Genomic DNA, 18097 nt, shown 5'->3' with positions numbered 1-18097 from the left:
AAATAAGGACCATTTGGTTCAAGAACTTTGCGTAGATTAACCAAAACACAACGTTATACGATTCCTTTTTCTATAAAATTTCGTTTTAGGATTTTTACTTTTAAAAACTATCATAAAAATATAACATATTTATAAAGAAGGTTCATTAACACACAACACGAGTTATACGATTTCTAGGCGTACTGTTAGGATAGTTGGTGAGAGTGCGACAAGGAGAGTTAGAGTGAGAGAGAGGAGCGAGAGATAGAGAAAGAGAGTGGGAGATTTGTATGGGGCAGCTAGCGGGAAGGGGGTTTGGGGGTTAAAAAGGCGTCAACGTTGCGCTGAGCAAATTATGTTTATATCTTTTGGCAAGAAGACAGCAGCTAACTTATATGATTTATATATATATATATAATTTTGCTTATCTTGTAATATTGGAATATTCATTTGAATTGATCTTCAGACAACTGAATTGAAATATAATATAAAGGATTTTATTTATATAGTTTATTATAATTATGTACACATAAAAAACCTATTAGTTTATCTTGGCAGTTACTCGTATCACAAGCTAGCGAAAACTTGCTTATTTTTATTGATTGAGATGTGATTTTTTTATTATAATTAAAAAGCAACACAAAAAAAAAAAAGAAGATTAAAACAAAAACCTAACATGCAATTTATAATTAAACAATTTTCATTTTAAGTTGTAAATTTATTGGAAACAAACATTTGTTGTCTTCCCTAATTGTTTGTGTGTAATTTATGTTGAGTTTTATTTTATTTTAGTAACTAGCAATACACATTTATATATAATATGTCCACACATAGGCAAAACCCCGGCCCATCCCCAACCACCAAATCCGACACACAAAATGTTTATACAAATAGCAAAAGGTTATCCAGATGTGACTCTTCAGGTGCCATACATTAATGAACAATAGTCAGATATGCACTTAAAAAAACAAACACTCGAACTTCTATAGACTATCCGAACGTTCACATATCTAAAATTCTGTATTGCTCCATCTGTATCTGTGTGGATATAAAAATGAAAACAACAAATTTAGTTTCTTATCAAATTTTCCAATGTACCGTCAAAGCATTTATAATTGTTACTAATCTAATAGAATATGTTCCCTATAACAACAAATGAACAGAAATTAATTATAATTTAGCAATCCCCAATTTGCAAGTAATCTACTCATTATTTAATATATATATATATATGTATGCTATATGTATGCAATTTTTATTTCTTAATGTTAATGTTAAGTTTCAATTCGAAATCAAATTACGAAATTGATTTGTTTTTACTGTTTTAGTTTTTAAAATTATGTTTGCATCTATTATTTAATCATTTTTAATAAACCAACAAATAATTATATATTTATATAATATAATTTCGAATCTGTTTATGGAGTAACCTTTGACTCTTGAACAACATTTTTTGGCATTTACACAACATACAATTACAAACAAATATATATATGTTTTTAGGCTTGGGCAAGGCGTCTGATTTTTGTGATAGGCTCAGTTTAATACAAACACTTTTCGGCAATTATTGGGCTAATGAAATTGTAAATAGTCATCTTTTTGGCAAAGAAAATTTATCGAAAACATGTGCAAAAGTTTTATAAATAGTTTAAAAAAAAGTAATGACAAAAAAAAAACAAAATGGAATGAAAATGATGAGAAATTGTTTGGCATTGTAAAAATTTTATTAAACACCTGTGAAAAAAGGTTAGTCAAAATTTTAAAACACTTTTTAGGCACATTGAGACACAACAAATTGCATGTGGCAAACAGAACAACAACAACAACAACAACAAAAAGAACAACAACATACATTTCTATGGTATCCAATATGAAGGCTTTTATTGGAATTAGACCAAGTTAATTCAAGAACAGCATGATTTGCTATAAGTATTACCAAAATTAACACTAAGCTATATACTTTTAGGCCTTTTTAGACGAAATTTTTAACAATTATTTTTGGCTTTAAATGATGAAAAAAAAAAACAAACAAAACAAAAACGAACGAACACAAAACAAACACCTTTTGGCTTTAAATCAAAATTATGTTTAGTTTTAGTTAACTAAAATGAATATCTACTATAAATATTTATATCAATTATGGCAAATTATGCTATAATTCCAATAAAAGCAAAATTTAGACTGAATGTCGCTGTGATAAATGCAAAAACAAAAAAAAAGCAAAAAAAAAAACAAAAACAATTACAAAACGAAACATACGATAAAATTAAATAATTACATAAAACTTTTGTAAATTTTTAGGCATAACAACAAAATTAAACACATACACTTAATCGAATTAAAACAAAAACATAAATTTAGGCGCTAAAAATTGATTAAAAAACAAAAACAAAAAAAAAAACAACATCATAGCATAAAAAACTAAGCAAAATTTTCCCAAAAGCTCCATTGAATATTGCAAGAATATTGCAGACAAAATTCTGCTCTTTTAAGTTTATAATTTATTTTGTTTTTCACACATTTAATTGCCTTTCAGTTTCCATGATAATTATTATTTTTGTAGTTGCAAACAAAATTTCATAGAGAAGGAATCATGTGAAGAATGCATAGAAAGCTCCAAAATTTGCTGCTTCAGTGGAAGTTGAAAATAACTAAAAAAAAAAATGAAAAGCTCAAATTTAAAGAAAAAAGGAAATCAAAACGAAGTTAAACCCGGCTTAGACAAAACCTAGAAGACGAGTAGACGCGTCTACTGAGAAGATATCTTAAAAGTAAGACTTGAGACACGACAAACAGCCTGGACAGACAAAGGGGCTAACAAAATACGTAGTTTAAGCCATATAGGTGAACCAGTCCTCGAATCATATATAGAGAGAACCCTGAATTAATAGTTAAAGTTATAGATCAGAGTTCTACACACAAAGTTACAAGCATACCTAACAACCAACAATAGCCCAATTTAAATAACCAAGAGTACAAATACAAGTAATTTTTATAGCAGAAATTTTAATTGCAGTCTCAATAAAGCATCCACTAAACAAATATGTAACCGCATATAACCCAAACACACACACACACACACACACACACACACACACACACACTTAAACACACACCATCACACCCAAAGGCATGGATATGAAAAAAGAACCACATAGAAAATTACCAACTTGGCAAACCAAAAAAACTTAAAATACGAAAATGTAAAATTCGAAAGCTGCTTTTCGAAACGACTTGACAAGCAAAACAACTCGAGAAAATCCTTTCTTCTTATAATAAAAACCAAAAACCAAAAAACTCAATCCTTAACATAAAAATTATGATAAAAACAAAAAAAAAACAAATGTTTCAGTATAATATTCAAAGATAATGTTTTCCGACAAATGAAAAAGAGTAAAAACAAAACCAATTTTCCGAAAATTATCACATTTCTGGACAACAACCAAAGCAAAAAACAAAAACAAATCAAATTCATAGTAAATGCCTAAAATAACAACAACAACAACAATAACAATAAAATAACAACTACAGTGTATGATATGGACGGGTATAGCAGAGTATCAAGGAGAGGAAAATAGGGTATACTTCTTGAATACACTACCATACCGTTCCATATGGGGAGATACACTCGTATTATTGAGTACAGCCGCTTTCGCTTTCTGCAATAGTGATAATAGTTTTTAAGTGAGCAACCATCGTAAAAGCATCAAAGAAATCAAGAAACAAACGTAAAACTCCAAGCAAATCAAGCAACAGTATGAGAAATATTTAAATTATAGATAAATACACATTGAAATAGAAACGGTAAGCATTAACTGAAATTAATAACAACAACAACAATAATTATAATAATAATAATAATATGATAAATGATAAAAAAAAGGATATCTATAATATGAAACGATATATTTGACGCCCCAAAGCGTTGTAAGAAGCCCCATGAAAAGCTGTTTGATTTGATTTCAAATTGAGTCAGAACTTGATTTGATGCATTTTATTTGACCTTTAGTTGAATTCTCAAATATCAACAACATCAACAACAACAAGAACAACAACAACAAGAATAAAATGGAATATATACATAAATAACGCTAGATACTTACTATACAGTATACAGTATACAGTATACAGTATACAGTATATACTAAAGAAAGAAAACAAATAGCATATAGTGCATGGAAAACCTTAACTCTTATATTATATGTATGGTGTATTATATTTTTTAACGTATTTAATACATACTCTCTATATATACGAAATGTATATGTATATATATATATATATACTATGTATATATATATATACATATGTCTACTTATATTTGACGTAATCATAAAAGCATTGGGACAACTCCACAGCCAGAAAAAAATAGAGCAAAATATACAGAACAGTACTGAAAAAAAGATGAACCAGAACACATGTAAAATAGCAAGGGACGATGTAAGCGAAATAAAACTGTTTTTATTTAACTGAAAAATAAGAAAAGAAAAGAAACGAAAAGAAAAGAAAAACAAAACCAACATCACAACAAACAACAATAGCCTCGTTAGTTTTTAATGAATACGAATGAAACAGTGAAAATATTTCTATACAAGCAAATATTGCAAAAAGTTGAAAAATGGTTAAACTTGGCAACTCTAACCGAGGCGAACAGAGTTGGGCTGGGCTTCTTCTGGAATAGTGCTCGTTCGTTAGATCAAACGATTTGAATTTGAATTTGAATTGGAATTTGTAATTTTAGTTTTGTGCAACAATCAAAATATGGTTCCTCATTACTTAAATGTAACATAGACATACGATACAGACATACATACATACATACATACATACATATAATTGTACAGATCACAAATGAGTTGAGAATATAAATAGAACATATAATACTTACATGAAACAATGAAAGCCATAGCAGAGGATGAGAAGAGGAGGAGAAGCGTTTACTAATATTCTACCTCGAATTTATTGCAGTGTATGGTAGAGCATATACATTAATTAGATTAATATTTAAATGAATTATGTACTTTGAATTTCGGGTATTTGGCATCCAGATACCTTAAGTTATTTTCAAATTTGAGATTCCCCTAATTACACCTTTGTTGTGAAATAGTTTAGTTTGGGTTTCCAGATGAATTTGCCAAAGTAACAAATGATTTCTTGTTCCTAAATATCGCCAAGCAAAACCCCTTTGAATTTATAATTATATATCCATACGAGGTACTCAGCTAGAGCCCTTAGAAGTCAAGGAATAATATCGCAAGGCCATGGTAAACTTTTTGCAATACACACAATGTGCCCATAGAACAAGTAATTTAACGTAAAAGCAAATCAAATAATTTATTTATATTATACTTATATGAAGTAAATTGTTGTTTTTGCAACAGAAGAGCCACAAACCAAGAGAAATAGTACCGAAAATATTTTACAGAATTTTTTACAATCAGAAACAGCAACAGCAACAACAACAAGAGAAATAAAAGTTAGCCATAAACAATAGTAAAATAAAGCAAAAATACAAACAGAGACAACAAACCAAAAAAATAGCAAAAGTCAAAACTCAAAACCACAAAACAAAAGAAAAAAAAAGAAAAGAAAAGATATATAAATAAACACAATAATAGTAACATTTACTAAAAACCCATTAAGAAAGAAACAAATAAGTAAAGAATTAAACAAAATATTTGACTAAGTGTTAAGTGAAATATGCAAACAAATATTTTTAAAACTTGCGGTCGCTTAAAGCATAAAAAAAAACTAAAATAAATAAGTTCAAAGAGAAAAGTCAAGAAAGAAATAAGTTCTACAGAATGAAACCGAGTATCCAAAATCAATAGAACGAACGGCAGAACCGAACACAATTTGTTATGTTTTGGCATTTATTTAAAGATGAACAGACAAACAGACCTAAAGATGATGATGATCCATATTATATGTTTTCAAGTGAATAGTACAGTTTGCAATTAATTATTATAAACGATTGACAGGGACTACCACATAATAACCATAGAAATACATAGCTGAGCAAACAGACAGAACAATAGCAACAAATTTTATTTAGGGTTCAGCTAAGAGTGCAAACAACTTACTTATTATGCATATAATTATTATTATACTGAACTGTAACTGTACATAAGCAAAATGCAGAATACAAAATACAAGTGCATACAAATACGATGTAAAGATACAAAGAATCCCAAAAAAAAAGATAACTGCAATAGTACCAAAGTAAGTAAATCAATTATTTATTATACCCATTCCGCCAAGATACCAAGTGCGTTGTATAAAATCAAATGAAAATACAAATACAAATACAAAATACAAATACAAAATACAAATAAAAATACATAGCTAAAATTTATGTTCTAAACTAAATGACAAACACACACACATACACACACACACACCCATACGAGTGTACACACTGAACACTCACGCAAAACCAGTTGAGAATCGTAAGAGTTTCATGAATTTCTCTCAGTTTTCAGTTGAACAATCGCAACATATCCAATTAAACATAAACCCAAATCCCTAACTTAAGTTTTGTCACAACATAGCAATTTTTTTTATCAGAAAGTGAGAAATAACAAGTGTTTAGTTTGTTTGTTGAGCAGTGTACGAAGAGATCAAAGCCAGAAATCAAACAAAGCAATAGTGATACCAGCTGTACAGGTGGGAAAAGGTGCACTTTAGCAGCCTGACCACCTGGTATAGTCGCCATAGCCTGATTACAATTAAAACAGAACAAAAACCAAAGTGAATAAGATTCAACTCAAACAATAAACCAATCGAATCTTCTGAAAAACCAACAAACTTAACGAGTTACATACAACAAATGCAACATATACCGCAAAACAGCAACCATAGTACAATAAACAATACATTTTTCTTATTGAGAGCAACTTTTATACAGCCAATCAACAATGCAAAGCAATAGACAGGAGTGCAAGAATTTACAGCAAACAGATTAATTAAAAACTAAATAATTCTAAAGTCCTTAAACAAAAATCAGTTGAAGCAAGTCAAAAAACGGGAAGTATGCAACTTAAATAGACAAGAGAACAGAAAGCGAAACTCAACAAGTATAAAAACTAAAAAGAAATGAAGAAAAAACATAAATAAACTATATACATATATTTTTTAATGAAGCAAAACTAACAATAGCTAAAAACGATTGTTAAACAATTTTTATATATGAATTTATATAATTTCTATTTAATTCATATGAAAGGCGAATTATACATATGTATAAAAAAAATATATAAAAAATCAAAAACCATAAAAATAAAAAGAAAAATATAAGAAAAACTTTTTTTTTATATTACAAGAGACAAAACCTTAAACAATCAACAAATATTAAATATCTCACTTTACTGGTAAAAAAAAAAAAACAACTCTAAATAATTGGTAAAATCAAAAATAAACCAAAAAAAAAAAACAACAAAAAATGCACATGAAAAGCAATAAAACTGGCTACAACAATTTATTTATTTCATTTGAACAATTTGTTATTATAATTCTCTTTGGTTTTGAATCTAAACCAATTTTTGTTTCCAATGTGAAGTTTTCCAATTCCTTTTTTGCACACAACATCAACAACAACAACAACAACAACTACAACAAGCAACAAAAAACATAGCGAACATTTCAAAACTAACTGGCAAAGCAAGTTTCGAACTCAAGTCTTAATAAATATTTGTGGCTATAATAAACGAAAAGTATGATAAACAATATGCATTTAGGAGATAATTTAAGCAACTTTTGAAAGAGAAAGCAAACATTTGTCAAAACAAAACCAAAGAAAAAAACATAAACACGCAAAAATGTCCCAAGATTGCGAGGATCGTCAAGGAAAAGTTTGGTCATTTTAGAAATATTAAAAGGCAGTTGTAACGATAATTTTAAAATCATAAACTTAGATAAAAAATGATGGCTTGACCTAAAGGCAAAGCAAAAAGAACAACCACTTTGATGCGATAAACGGTTGATGAACAAAAAGCAAGAAACAAACACATTTTCTCGGCCTATTCCAAAACTTTGAAACTCACGGCTAAAACATAAATGTAAAGGTAAAGTCCTCTCGGCAACTATAAAATTCAAAAACATATGTATTGAGCATTCATGGCAACTACAATTTACATTAAATTACATTTTCGGAGCAAATAAAACAAAATTTACATTTAAGCCAAATGTTTAAGCATCATTTTTTAAAAGGTAAAATGCAAAAAAAAAGAGTTACAAAAATATGAAAAAAAAAAATTAAAATAACGCGGAAACAAAAAAAATTCAGCAACAATTAAGTAATACTAAAATAAATACTTTAGGTATTAAAATTAAAATTAAAACTATTACTAAATTATAGTAAGCGCGAAAACAAAAAACGATAATATTACAAATTTATGAATTTTTGACCGGAAATGGGGGAAAAATGGAAAATTTGAAAGCAAGCAAGAAAACATCATTACACAACACAAAAGTAAATAAGTATATACTATATAAAATCTCAAAAAATACAACGGAAATATACTAAAAACAAAACAAAAAAAACCAAAAAAAAAAAAAAAAAAACGGAAATTCAAAATTTTAATTGTTGTAAGCAAAAACCAAAAAACAAAAGCTATATATGAGCATATAATCAGCACACTTCTTAAATAACAACACATTAACATAAATGCCCACACTGATGAAAATTCAACTTATCAAACCAGAACCAACTACCCACACACACACACACACACACACCCATAAACACACACCCACAAACAAACACTGCAAATTTTGACCACCTAAAAAAGACTTAAGAACACGAAACACTCAAGACCCACAAGCCACAAGACACGCCCACAACTCTTTCCATTGGTTTAGATTTTAAGCATAATTTTAATAATGTAATCGTCAGCCAAAGTAAAAAACAACAACAACAACAACAACAATTTCCAGGCAGTCAACAATTGTCCAAAATTACTCCAGCATACGATTTTAAGGCAAAAAAAAACATAACAAAAAAAAACAAACAAAAAAAAACACACACACAAAAACAAAAGCAAGGCAAAAGTAAAATATTTAAGCGAGTATAACATATGCAAAACGTCGTCTAGTTTAATGTCGTCAAATTTTACTTTTTGTAATAATTCTTAATATTAAAGACATATATATTATATAACATGGCAAAAGTATTGTAAACGTCTAATCGACCCACTAATTTCAAAAGAAAAGTAATGAAAAAAAAGCTAAGCAAGAAATGCAACGGCATGTGCAACCAAAAAAATATATAAAATTAAAAATTCAAATGGAACTTCAATGAATTTCTGGCATCCAAAATAAACAAAAATAGAAACTACTTAAATTACGAAAATAAAAACTTATATTATTATACAAGAACATGGAAAATGAAATAAATTGAATCTTGTAATATAAAAAAAAAAAAAAAACAGACTGGAAACGTGTTCATTTGTTGACCCTAAAGCGAGACACAAGTTTTGTAAAATTATACGAGAGTTCCTGAAAATCTACATTGGCTCAGGTGCGACTTTATAACGGAATACGTGCATTTTCAGACGTGTCCTGTGTCTCGAGCTGGACCGTGGATTAATCAAAGACTGATATCGGAAGTAAATCAAAAACATCATCATAGCTTGAGTAAATATACCAAACATAATTTCTATACAAGGTTCTATTGTGAGAAGTCAGGTGAGCTATGTATACTATATACTAATGCAAATTAATCAAAAACAAAATCTCTTACTCGACAAACGAAAGAACGAAGTGTGTGTGGATACATGTAGGTGCTTTGAACTCAACAATACAGCTGTGGAGCTAGCTGTGAAGCATTAGCTCGGATTGTGGCCAGCTGGCTTCACAGCTATGTTGTAGGGTTCCCAGCTTGGTTCTTTATTGATAATTTGGCCACTTGACTTGTCGATTGATAGATTGGGCTACTAGCAGTGATTATAGGCAGAGCCGTATGTGGTTCGCATGCGCAGCGAGTCCTCATATTGCCTTTGGCACTTGAAATGCTTCGCATAGTCGTGGGTCTTTGTGCGATTGCCGAAGCACTGCAGCATGTCCACATTCTGCTGATGCTCGGGTATGCCGCGCTCCGGCTGCGCCTTCATAGCGCGCAGCTCCTCACGTAACCTGGGCAGCAGGTCGAAGACCAATGTGTTGGTAGTTGTATAATTGTCCTTCAGTTCCGTAGTGTCCATCAGCTTAACATTCGATGTGGTGCCTGCGTAAAAGTTGCGAACACGCGTGACATGTTTCTCCTTGAAATATTGCTTGCAATCTCCGCCCGAAAAGGCTGCATTGGTGTAGGTATCCTGACTGAGACTGCGGAGTTTCTCGCATTGATCGGATGGACTCAGTCCTGGCAAAATGCCGCTGGTCTTTTCATCGAACGCATAGCGACGATCGACCCAGTTGCCAATTAGCACTTTCTTGCTATACGGCGGCACAACTATATTATCCATTAGGAACTAATCCAAAAGCTAACCCCCAAAGAAAGAACGAAAACAATAACTACGAAAACACAACGAAAAAAAAAAAGTCTGTAAATTGTTTCGAAAACACAACGCTCTGAAAGTAACACAAAACAAATGCTTCAAAACATGCTCAAAATGACTAGATTGCTTTGAGTTGAACATTTGATTCCACATTTGCTGCCTGAATCAGGATTTAATCTTCAAAAGTCTTTTTCCAACCATCAAGCTTTGCACTCGACATAATTTATTCGCAACCGGTTTCCAATTCGGGGTCTAGTTTACAATTTTATATAAAAAAATGAAACCCAGTCGCATATTATGTCAGTCTGTCAATCATATCTTTCATTTTGGCACTTTTCACTGGGCTGGCATATCTTTCCGTGAAGTGGAGCTTGTAGTGTGTGTCCACCGAGGATGATTCCTTGCAAATCGAGCGCTTGATTGAGCTGTGACTGCCAAACGAATCGAGGCTGTCCAGTTTCCGGTCATGCAGTGTCTTCTTGTGGGCATCCTGTTCGGACATTTGCTTTATTGCAAGCTCACGTTCCTCCTTCAGTATCTTGGGCCACAACTCGTACACCAAATGATTCAGTGACATATAGTTGTTTTTATATTTCTCGGCATCCAAGTACTTATTGCTGGAGCGCTGCGACATAAAATTGCTGTATTTGTTCAACTTCGACTCGATGTAGATGCGTGACGCTTCCTTTTGCTCTATGCCCTCCACTGAATAGGCCTCCTGGCTAGTTGTCACATGCCGCTCACATCCCTTTTGCTCCACGCTCTCGTCCAAGATGCACGGCACTATGGCCGTGCTGCTCTGTGGAATATTGACATAGCGCGCCTGGAACCAGTTGCCGGTTAAAACGTGGCTGCTGTAGATTGGCTTTGTTTCTATATAGCTGTAACGGGAATCCTTGTTGGCATCATCCTCCTCTTCCATCATCTTATACGCAAAATCAAAAAATTATATGTGTAAAAATGTAAAACATGAAAAGATGTATAAAAACTAAATCACACAACACTATAAATATTACTATAAAGTAAACTATCTTTTGGCCACCTTTGATATATATTTTGAGCATTCGTCAATACATATCGCCTTTTAGTTGTGCAAATAAAGCACCATTAATTGCTGCTGGAATGGTGCGTCTGATAATCGATCGGAGGTAAAATTCTACGTTTTTAAGCTTAATAAAATATACATAAGCCGCAGCTAATATGTACCCTTTTCAGACTCCCCCGAGTCAGCAGCTCCCAATAAGAGCATGTTAATATTGACTTTACTGTTGAATTCTGAGTGACTTGGTCAAACTAACAGAATGTTAATCGTGAGTGACTTAAGCGAACCGGCGCCCAGAAAATAAGCAAGCGAGCAAGATCAGAGTGCGAGCGCTGCGCCACACGGCTTGGCATACACACCCACACAAACACGTGTTTGCGCAAAGATGAGCCAAAGGGAGAGATAAGCAGCCACCTGTTTGTGTGGCTGTTCGCTGTCATTCATCTACTTGCGCTCACGCGCTCACGATGCTTTTCGGCGCTGATCGCTGATTGGTCCAATCAATAATGGATGTTCTCGTCTGCTCGTTTGCGTGCTCTATTTTCTGAGCGCCGTTCTTTTGTGCGCTGTGGTGGACCTGCGCAACTTTATTCTGAGTTAGTGTGCCCGCTTAATTTCATATGGTGTGTTGTTATGAGTGATAGTCTATTAAGCTTTTTTTTTTTGCTAGTAATGAAAGGTGAATTCGGACAGACCAAAACTATTAATTTATTTTTTATTTAATACAATATTTAAATATTTATATATAGAAATCGGTGTACAGAAAATTTAAATGTCTTGTTTTGAGCAATTAGGAGCCTGCCCTAGCAGACGTATACACATATGCATTATCCAATTTTATATTTGTATTGCCTTGCCGATTTTCAATACTTTCACGAAATCTTAAATTGTACGTATTTTAAATTTATACAATTTTTATTTTGTATTTCTTAGCAAAATTTGCCACGACTATGGATTTAATATAATCAGCAATTTATCGCTCTCCATGGTACCTAGTTGACCTATATATCCTTGGCTATTCGATATCAAGGATATAGTCCCAGCGAACCTACAGGACAGAGCTCTCGCAAAAAACGCAAGAACATGGTCCAAAAATATGTATGCTTCTTTCTACAGCCGCCCCCAACATCAGCCCAGCCCCCTGTATGATTTCTAGTTGACTAGCATATCCTTGGTATACCATACCATCGATATAGTCCTTGGAAACCTAAAGGATCAGAAATGGTCCAAAAACATGTATGCTTTTTCTTTCAGGAGCCCTTTTACATTAGCTGCAGCTGCAGCTGTTGTGTACAGCCACCTTACAGTACTCATTTTACAAGATCTGTAACTTAAAAGTACTCAATTTATTTGAGTTACATTTCTGCCCCTTAAGGCTATGCAACGAAAATTTTTATTCGAAAAATTTTATTCATCGACCTTCTGGGCATTTCTGTTCGCCTGGCACTTCAGTGAAATTTTAGTGCAAATTTGGCCCGGCGACGAGGGTGCCCCTTTTTACTACGTCATTTTTCGGTCGCAAAAATAGTATTTGTCGACCTTCTGGGCATTTCTGTTCGCCTGGTACTTTCGTGAAATTTTAATGCAAATTTGGTGCCCAGCCGGCGGCCAGGGCGCCCCGTGCGGGTATGCAATGATTTTTTTTCGGCAGCTAAAAATATTTTTTATCGACCTTCTGGGCATTTCTGTTCGCCTGGTACTTTGGCAGATTTTGAGAAAAATCTCGGCAGCCAGCGGTTGCCAATAGACGCCCCTCACGGGTATGCAAAAGACCGTTGATTTTTGAATTTTTAAATAAAAAAACAGGAAATAATTTAAAATAATTGGTTTATTCATGTTTAAATTTATAAAATTGCTGTTTTTATTATAATTTTTTTATTATTTCTCTTAAAATTATAAAAAACAAGCAAAACTTGGAATTGTAGCTTATTTGAACGTAAAATAGCTATATCTGGCCTAATTAAAGTCCGATCCTTGAAAAAATTGCTTTGTTACTTGTGGAGGTCCTTGGAATTAATTATGGTCCTTAATTTGTTAATCTGAAAATTTAAAAACACATTTAAATTAAACAAGGCAAAAAATATATAAAAGCATTTTATGTAAAGAAAAAAGGACATAACTCGGTCATATCCTTGCAGATTTTCAAAGGACATGCTGCGTTAGGATCGTATAGACCCACTGCATCGATCTGCATCAAAAAAATATGGGGTCATCTAAGAATCATAGGACGTTCCAAAACGACAGAGCTCCAGCGCCAGCGGTTGCCAATGGAGATATGACGTTCCAAAACGACATAACTCCAGCGCCAGCGGTTGCCAATGGATTTCTAAAAACCGTTGATTTTTGAATTTTTAAATAAAAAACCAGGAGTTTCTCTTTTTATTTAAAATAATTGATTTATTTATGTTTGCATTTATAAAACTTCTGTTTTTTATGCTAATTTTCTTAATTATGTCTCTTAAAATTATACAAAACGTGCATAAATTATAAATTTCGCCTATTTTAACTTAAAATATCCATATCTGGCATAATTAAAGTCCGATCTTGACAAAATTTGCGTTGGTACTCGTAGAGGTCCTTGGAATTAATTGTGGTCCTTAATTTTTCAATCTGAAAAGATAAAAACACATTTAAATTAAACAAGGCAAAAAATATATAAAATAATTCTATGAAGAGAAAAATGGACATAACTCGGTCAAATCCTTGCAGGTTTTCAAAGGACATGCTGCGTTAGGATCGTATAGACCCACTGCATCGATCTGCATCAAAAAAATATGGGGTCATCTAAGAATCATAGGACTTGTATTTTGACTTGTAAAATTTCAGTCGCGGAGCGCATGGAAATGTGCTGAAAACACATATCCTTGAATATCTCCCAAACTACAAGGATGATCCTAATGAAATTTGGCCAGGTGGTAGTCCTATTTAATACAATTATTTTGACATATGACTCGCCAGGATACGCAAGGATACGGCCAGGTTATAGCCTATTTTTTGTTTACAAAATTGTCCTTAAAACTTTTTTGTCTGAAGGACTTTCGTCCTTTGGGTTGTAAATTCTTAAATGGGAGGGTCAGAAGTATCTACTGGCCAAAGGACATCCCGATAGTCCTTCAAATGGCGAAGTTAGCCCGGATATTTTCGATTTTGGCCAATTTTGTGACTAAACCCCTAGGATAAATTTGGGTGAAATTTTTTGTCGAATTCTCAAAATCCTTGAATGCCAATCGATAGTCTTGCTCCCCACGAGTTCAAAACGGTATATCCTTCCGATATCCTTAAGGATTTGACCGAGTTATGGCTATTTAAAAAATGTCCTTTTTCGATAATTGGGCATATCCAGGAAACGACTAGGACGATTTTGTTGTCCTTTGGCCAGTTTATAGTCCTTGTTCATACAAGTTGTTTGACACAGGACCTGTCAGGATATGCAAGGATACGGCCGAGTTATGGCTTTGTTAATTTACAAAACAATTGTAGTCATATCTAGGCAGTCTGAAGGACTTTCGTCCTTTTTATTATATATTCTGAATCGGGAGGATGCGGACTATCGGCTGGCTAAAGGACATCACGAATCGCAAGGATATGGCCGATCTACAGCTCTCTTTCCTTACAGGCAAGCATCTCTTTTACTCAGCTCCTTAAAGGAATTTCGTCCTTTTTCTTACATATACTAAGCTGGTAAGGCAAGGACTGCATGAAGGCCAAAGGACTACACGATTGTGCTTAAAATGTTCAATTTACGGCCGTTTTGGTTATGAATGTCCTTTTTATATATATAGCCATATCTTGAAAGCCACAACGATTTTGACATGCTTTGCAAAGGACTCTGGTCTTTAAAAATTGCTTGCTACAGGTACCGTCAGGATCAAAAATATTTAGCTGAGCTTTGGCTCACTTTTTGTACGAACTAATATCTATTTGTCTCAGCCATTTAAAGGACTTCGTCCTTTTCGCTGTATTTTTAAATTATCGGGTTATAGACTTTCTACTGGCCAAAGGACATAATGATTTTATTTGAAATGGACAAATTTTGTCCGATTTTGTGTTTTTTATAAACAAAAATCATATTCGAAAACCACAAGGCCGATTTCGTTGCCTTCAAGCCAGTTGGTAAATGTGGTTTATACGTGCCGTTTAGGATTTTGTATTTGGGAAAAATTTTTCTGATTTATGATAAAGATAAAATGTCCTTTGGCCAAATAGCAGCGCTCTCATACAAATCCGCACAAATGCAACCTACTTACAATGCGACTCAGGTGTGACTTCTGCCGGACATGGCAGCACAAGAGTCCTCCACGCAGGATGCCCAACATAGTCCACAGTCCGTGGCCTAATCTACACCAGAAGCTGCCAATCGGGTCTTTGGTTATAGCAGGCGGGAAAGAAAGGGCCAACAATCTACTCCAGGATGCGATCTCGTAATTGCACGCAGATCGGGAAAGCGTGCAACAAATGTGCTCAGATTAAGCTGCTTCAAAGCATACGCATTGGTGAAACCGTTGTCTCAAAACTATCTGAAATTATTGGATAATGAACAGAAAGAATGTAAGCTTATACTCTTGCCTTATATCACAGGGTGCAACCTGATGTGGCGCTATTCCAGTCTACGTTAAAGGTATCCGTCCTCCTGTACTCCAGGCACTTGGGTTTCGTAATGCGCAAAGGCTCTTTACATCCATACCGTTTTGTTGAGCCCATGCAATCAGCTAAATATATGTTGTGCCTGTAAGGATGAAATTGTTGCCCACAATCAATCAATAATGGAAGTACAAGATATTGTAAATGAAAAAATATCTTACCTAAATTTCCTAATCAAGGCGTCTTGGGGGTAATTCGCAATATTTGTATTTATCATCAATAAAAATAAAATAAATTGATTAATTGAAAAATATAATTTTTCTTTTTTTTAGCTTAAGAAGACTTAATTTTTTAATAAACTGGAATTAAACAATTTCTAAAGCTTTCCAACAAAAAGCTACATTGGTTTTGTACTACATAAATTTAGTTTTATTAGTAAATATTTGTTTTCTGCTTTTTTGTTAATTTGTTGGTGATACACATTAAATACTTATAATGGTTTTAGTTATTATATACTTGTATATTGTTAGTTGTATAATTTATTTAGTATATCTTTCTTTTTTTTTTTAGTTTTTTTAGAGCGCATTTTAGTAAACTAAAAAAGGAAATTATTGAAATTTTTGGTTGAGTTGTAGAGTTCAGTTGTAGGTAAGCTATGTAGGTCGAGATTTGCGTAAGTTTAGTTAAGTGTTATCGTGAAAGTTAGTAGAAATAGAAACAAGGTTAGGATATATTTTAAAATATTAGTGTTTGCATCGTTTAGCTCTAATACGGATATTTCATCTATATATATATATATATATATATATATATATATATATCATGTAAGCTTACATTTAATAGCACAGTTAGACATAGTTTTATAGTTTTAAGTTATCTCATTTTTCAAGTTAGCGCATAATTTTCAGAAACAACCAAAATAAAATAATTCCAGTGATTTGTACAAGACATTTGAGTCAATTAACTAAGTAAAAATATAAGTCTATTAAATAGAGCAGAAATTGAAAGGCCATTTACTTGAGCTTTATCGAAATACTACATAGATGGACCATAAATTCGCGGCAATTTTTGACTACATTTAAAAGTTAGCCGTGTGCAATTGTGTGGAATTAGTTTTAGACATTTACACAGAGCACATATAAGGATTACGATCGAACAATGTTATCAGATGTATATATACGCAATTTGTTTCTTATTTGGGCAATTGTTATTTTATGTGAAAGCGTACTATTATTTATAAGTAAACTGATTAATTAGCGAGACAAATTTATTTTGGTTGGTATCTGTAAAATTGTCCAAAATCTGGTATCCGCTTTCATCAAATGCATATAAATATATGTGGTATACAAATAAATACCTGCTAATATTCCACTAATAATTTATTCGTATGTTGGTAATTGTATTAGTCAGACATTCACATATGCAATTGTTAATTAATTAAATACACTTAATTTACTAATTATTGTTACCATTGTGGATGAGATGTTCTGTGTACTTTGTGTATTAGTTGTATTTTTTTGGGATTATGATTTGAGACGTTTAGGATGATGCCTTTAAATTTAGTTTAAATACTTTCTTAGTTTTTCATTTTTTTTTTTGTCCATTTCTTTTTTTTTTTTTTGTGAAATTTGCAATTTTTTTGTTTTCATTTTCTTTGCCATGATATATGAGTGTGTGCAGTGTCAGAGTCAAGCTTGTTGTTTGTGTGTGTAAACAATTGTGATAAATATTTATGCTTGGTCCATAAAAGTATACAAATTTTTTTTTTATTAAGAACTTGACTTGATCGACAAAATGCCAAAGAGTGCAATAGATGTTTGAAGTGCGCGCGATCAAAGGCGATTGCTAAGTAGCTTTCTTGTTGCCTTTTTAGTACAAATGTGATATGCATCATCTAATCTAATTAATCGGTAATAGATTTCAAATGTCCAGAAGAAATGGTGCTTCATAGCTCCGGTGCATTGTGCAACGTTCAAATACTACCCATAAATTGACAATT

At 32.4% G+C, this 18097-nt stretch overlaps 1 protein-coding gene across 1 annotated transcript; it reads right to left on the bottom strand.

The window, feature by feature from the left end:
- Positions 1–9911: 9911 nt before the first annotated feature.
- LOC115771377 lies at positions 9912–10442 on the bottom strand. The gene has a single exon (XM_030717062.1). It carries the CDS (start codon positions 10440–10442, stop codon positions 9912–9914), a length of 531 nt encoding a protein of 176 aa, XP_030572922.1.
- Positions 10443–18097: the final 7655 nt, after the last annotated feature.

Source organism: Drosophila novamexicana, unplaced genomic scaffold (assembly GCF_003285875.2).
Source record: "Drosophila novamexicana strain 15010-1031.04,08,12 unplaced genomic scaffold, DnovRS2.1 tig00000072-arrow-arrow-pilon, whole genome shotgun sequence".
In the NCBI taxonomy this organism is placed as follows: Eukaryota; Metazoa; Arthropoda; class Insecta; order Diptera; family Drosophilidae; genus Drosophila; species Drosophila novamexicana.
Note: the sequence above shows the minus strand (reverse complement) of the source record. Positions and strands in the feature narration are given on the sequence as shown.

Coding starts and splice junctions, on each gene's coding strand:
- LOC115771377 (XM_030717062.1), bottom strand. CDS start 10,442: ATGGATAATATAGTTGTGCCGCCGTATAGCAAGAAAGTGCTAATTGGC.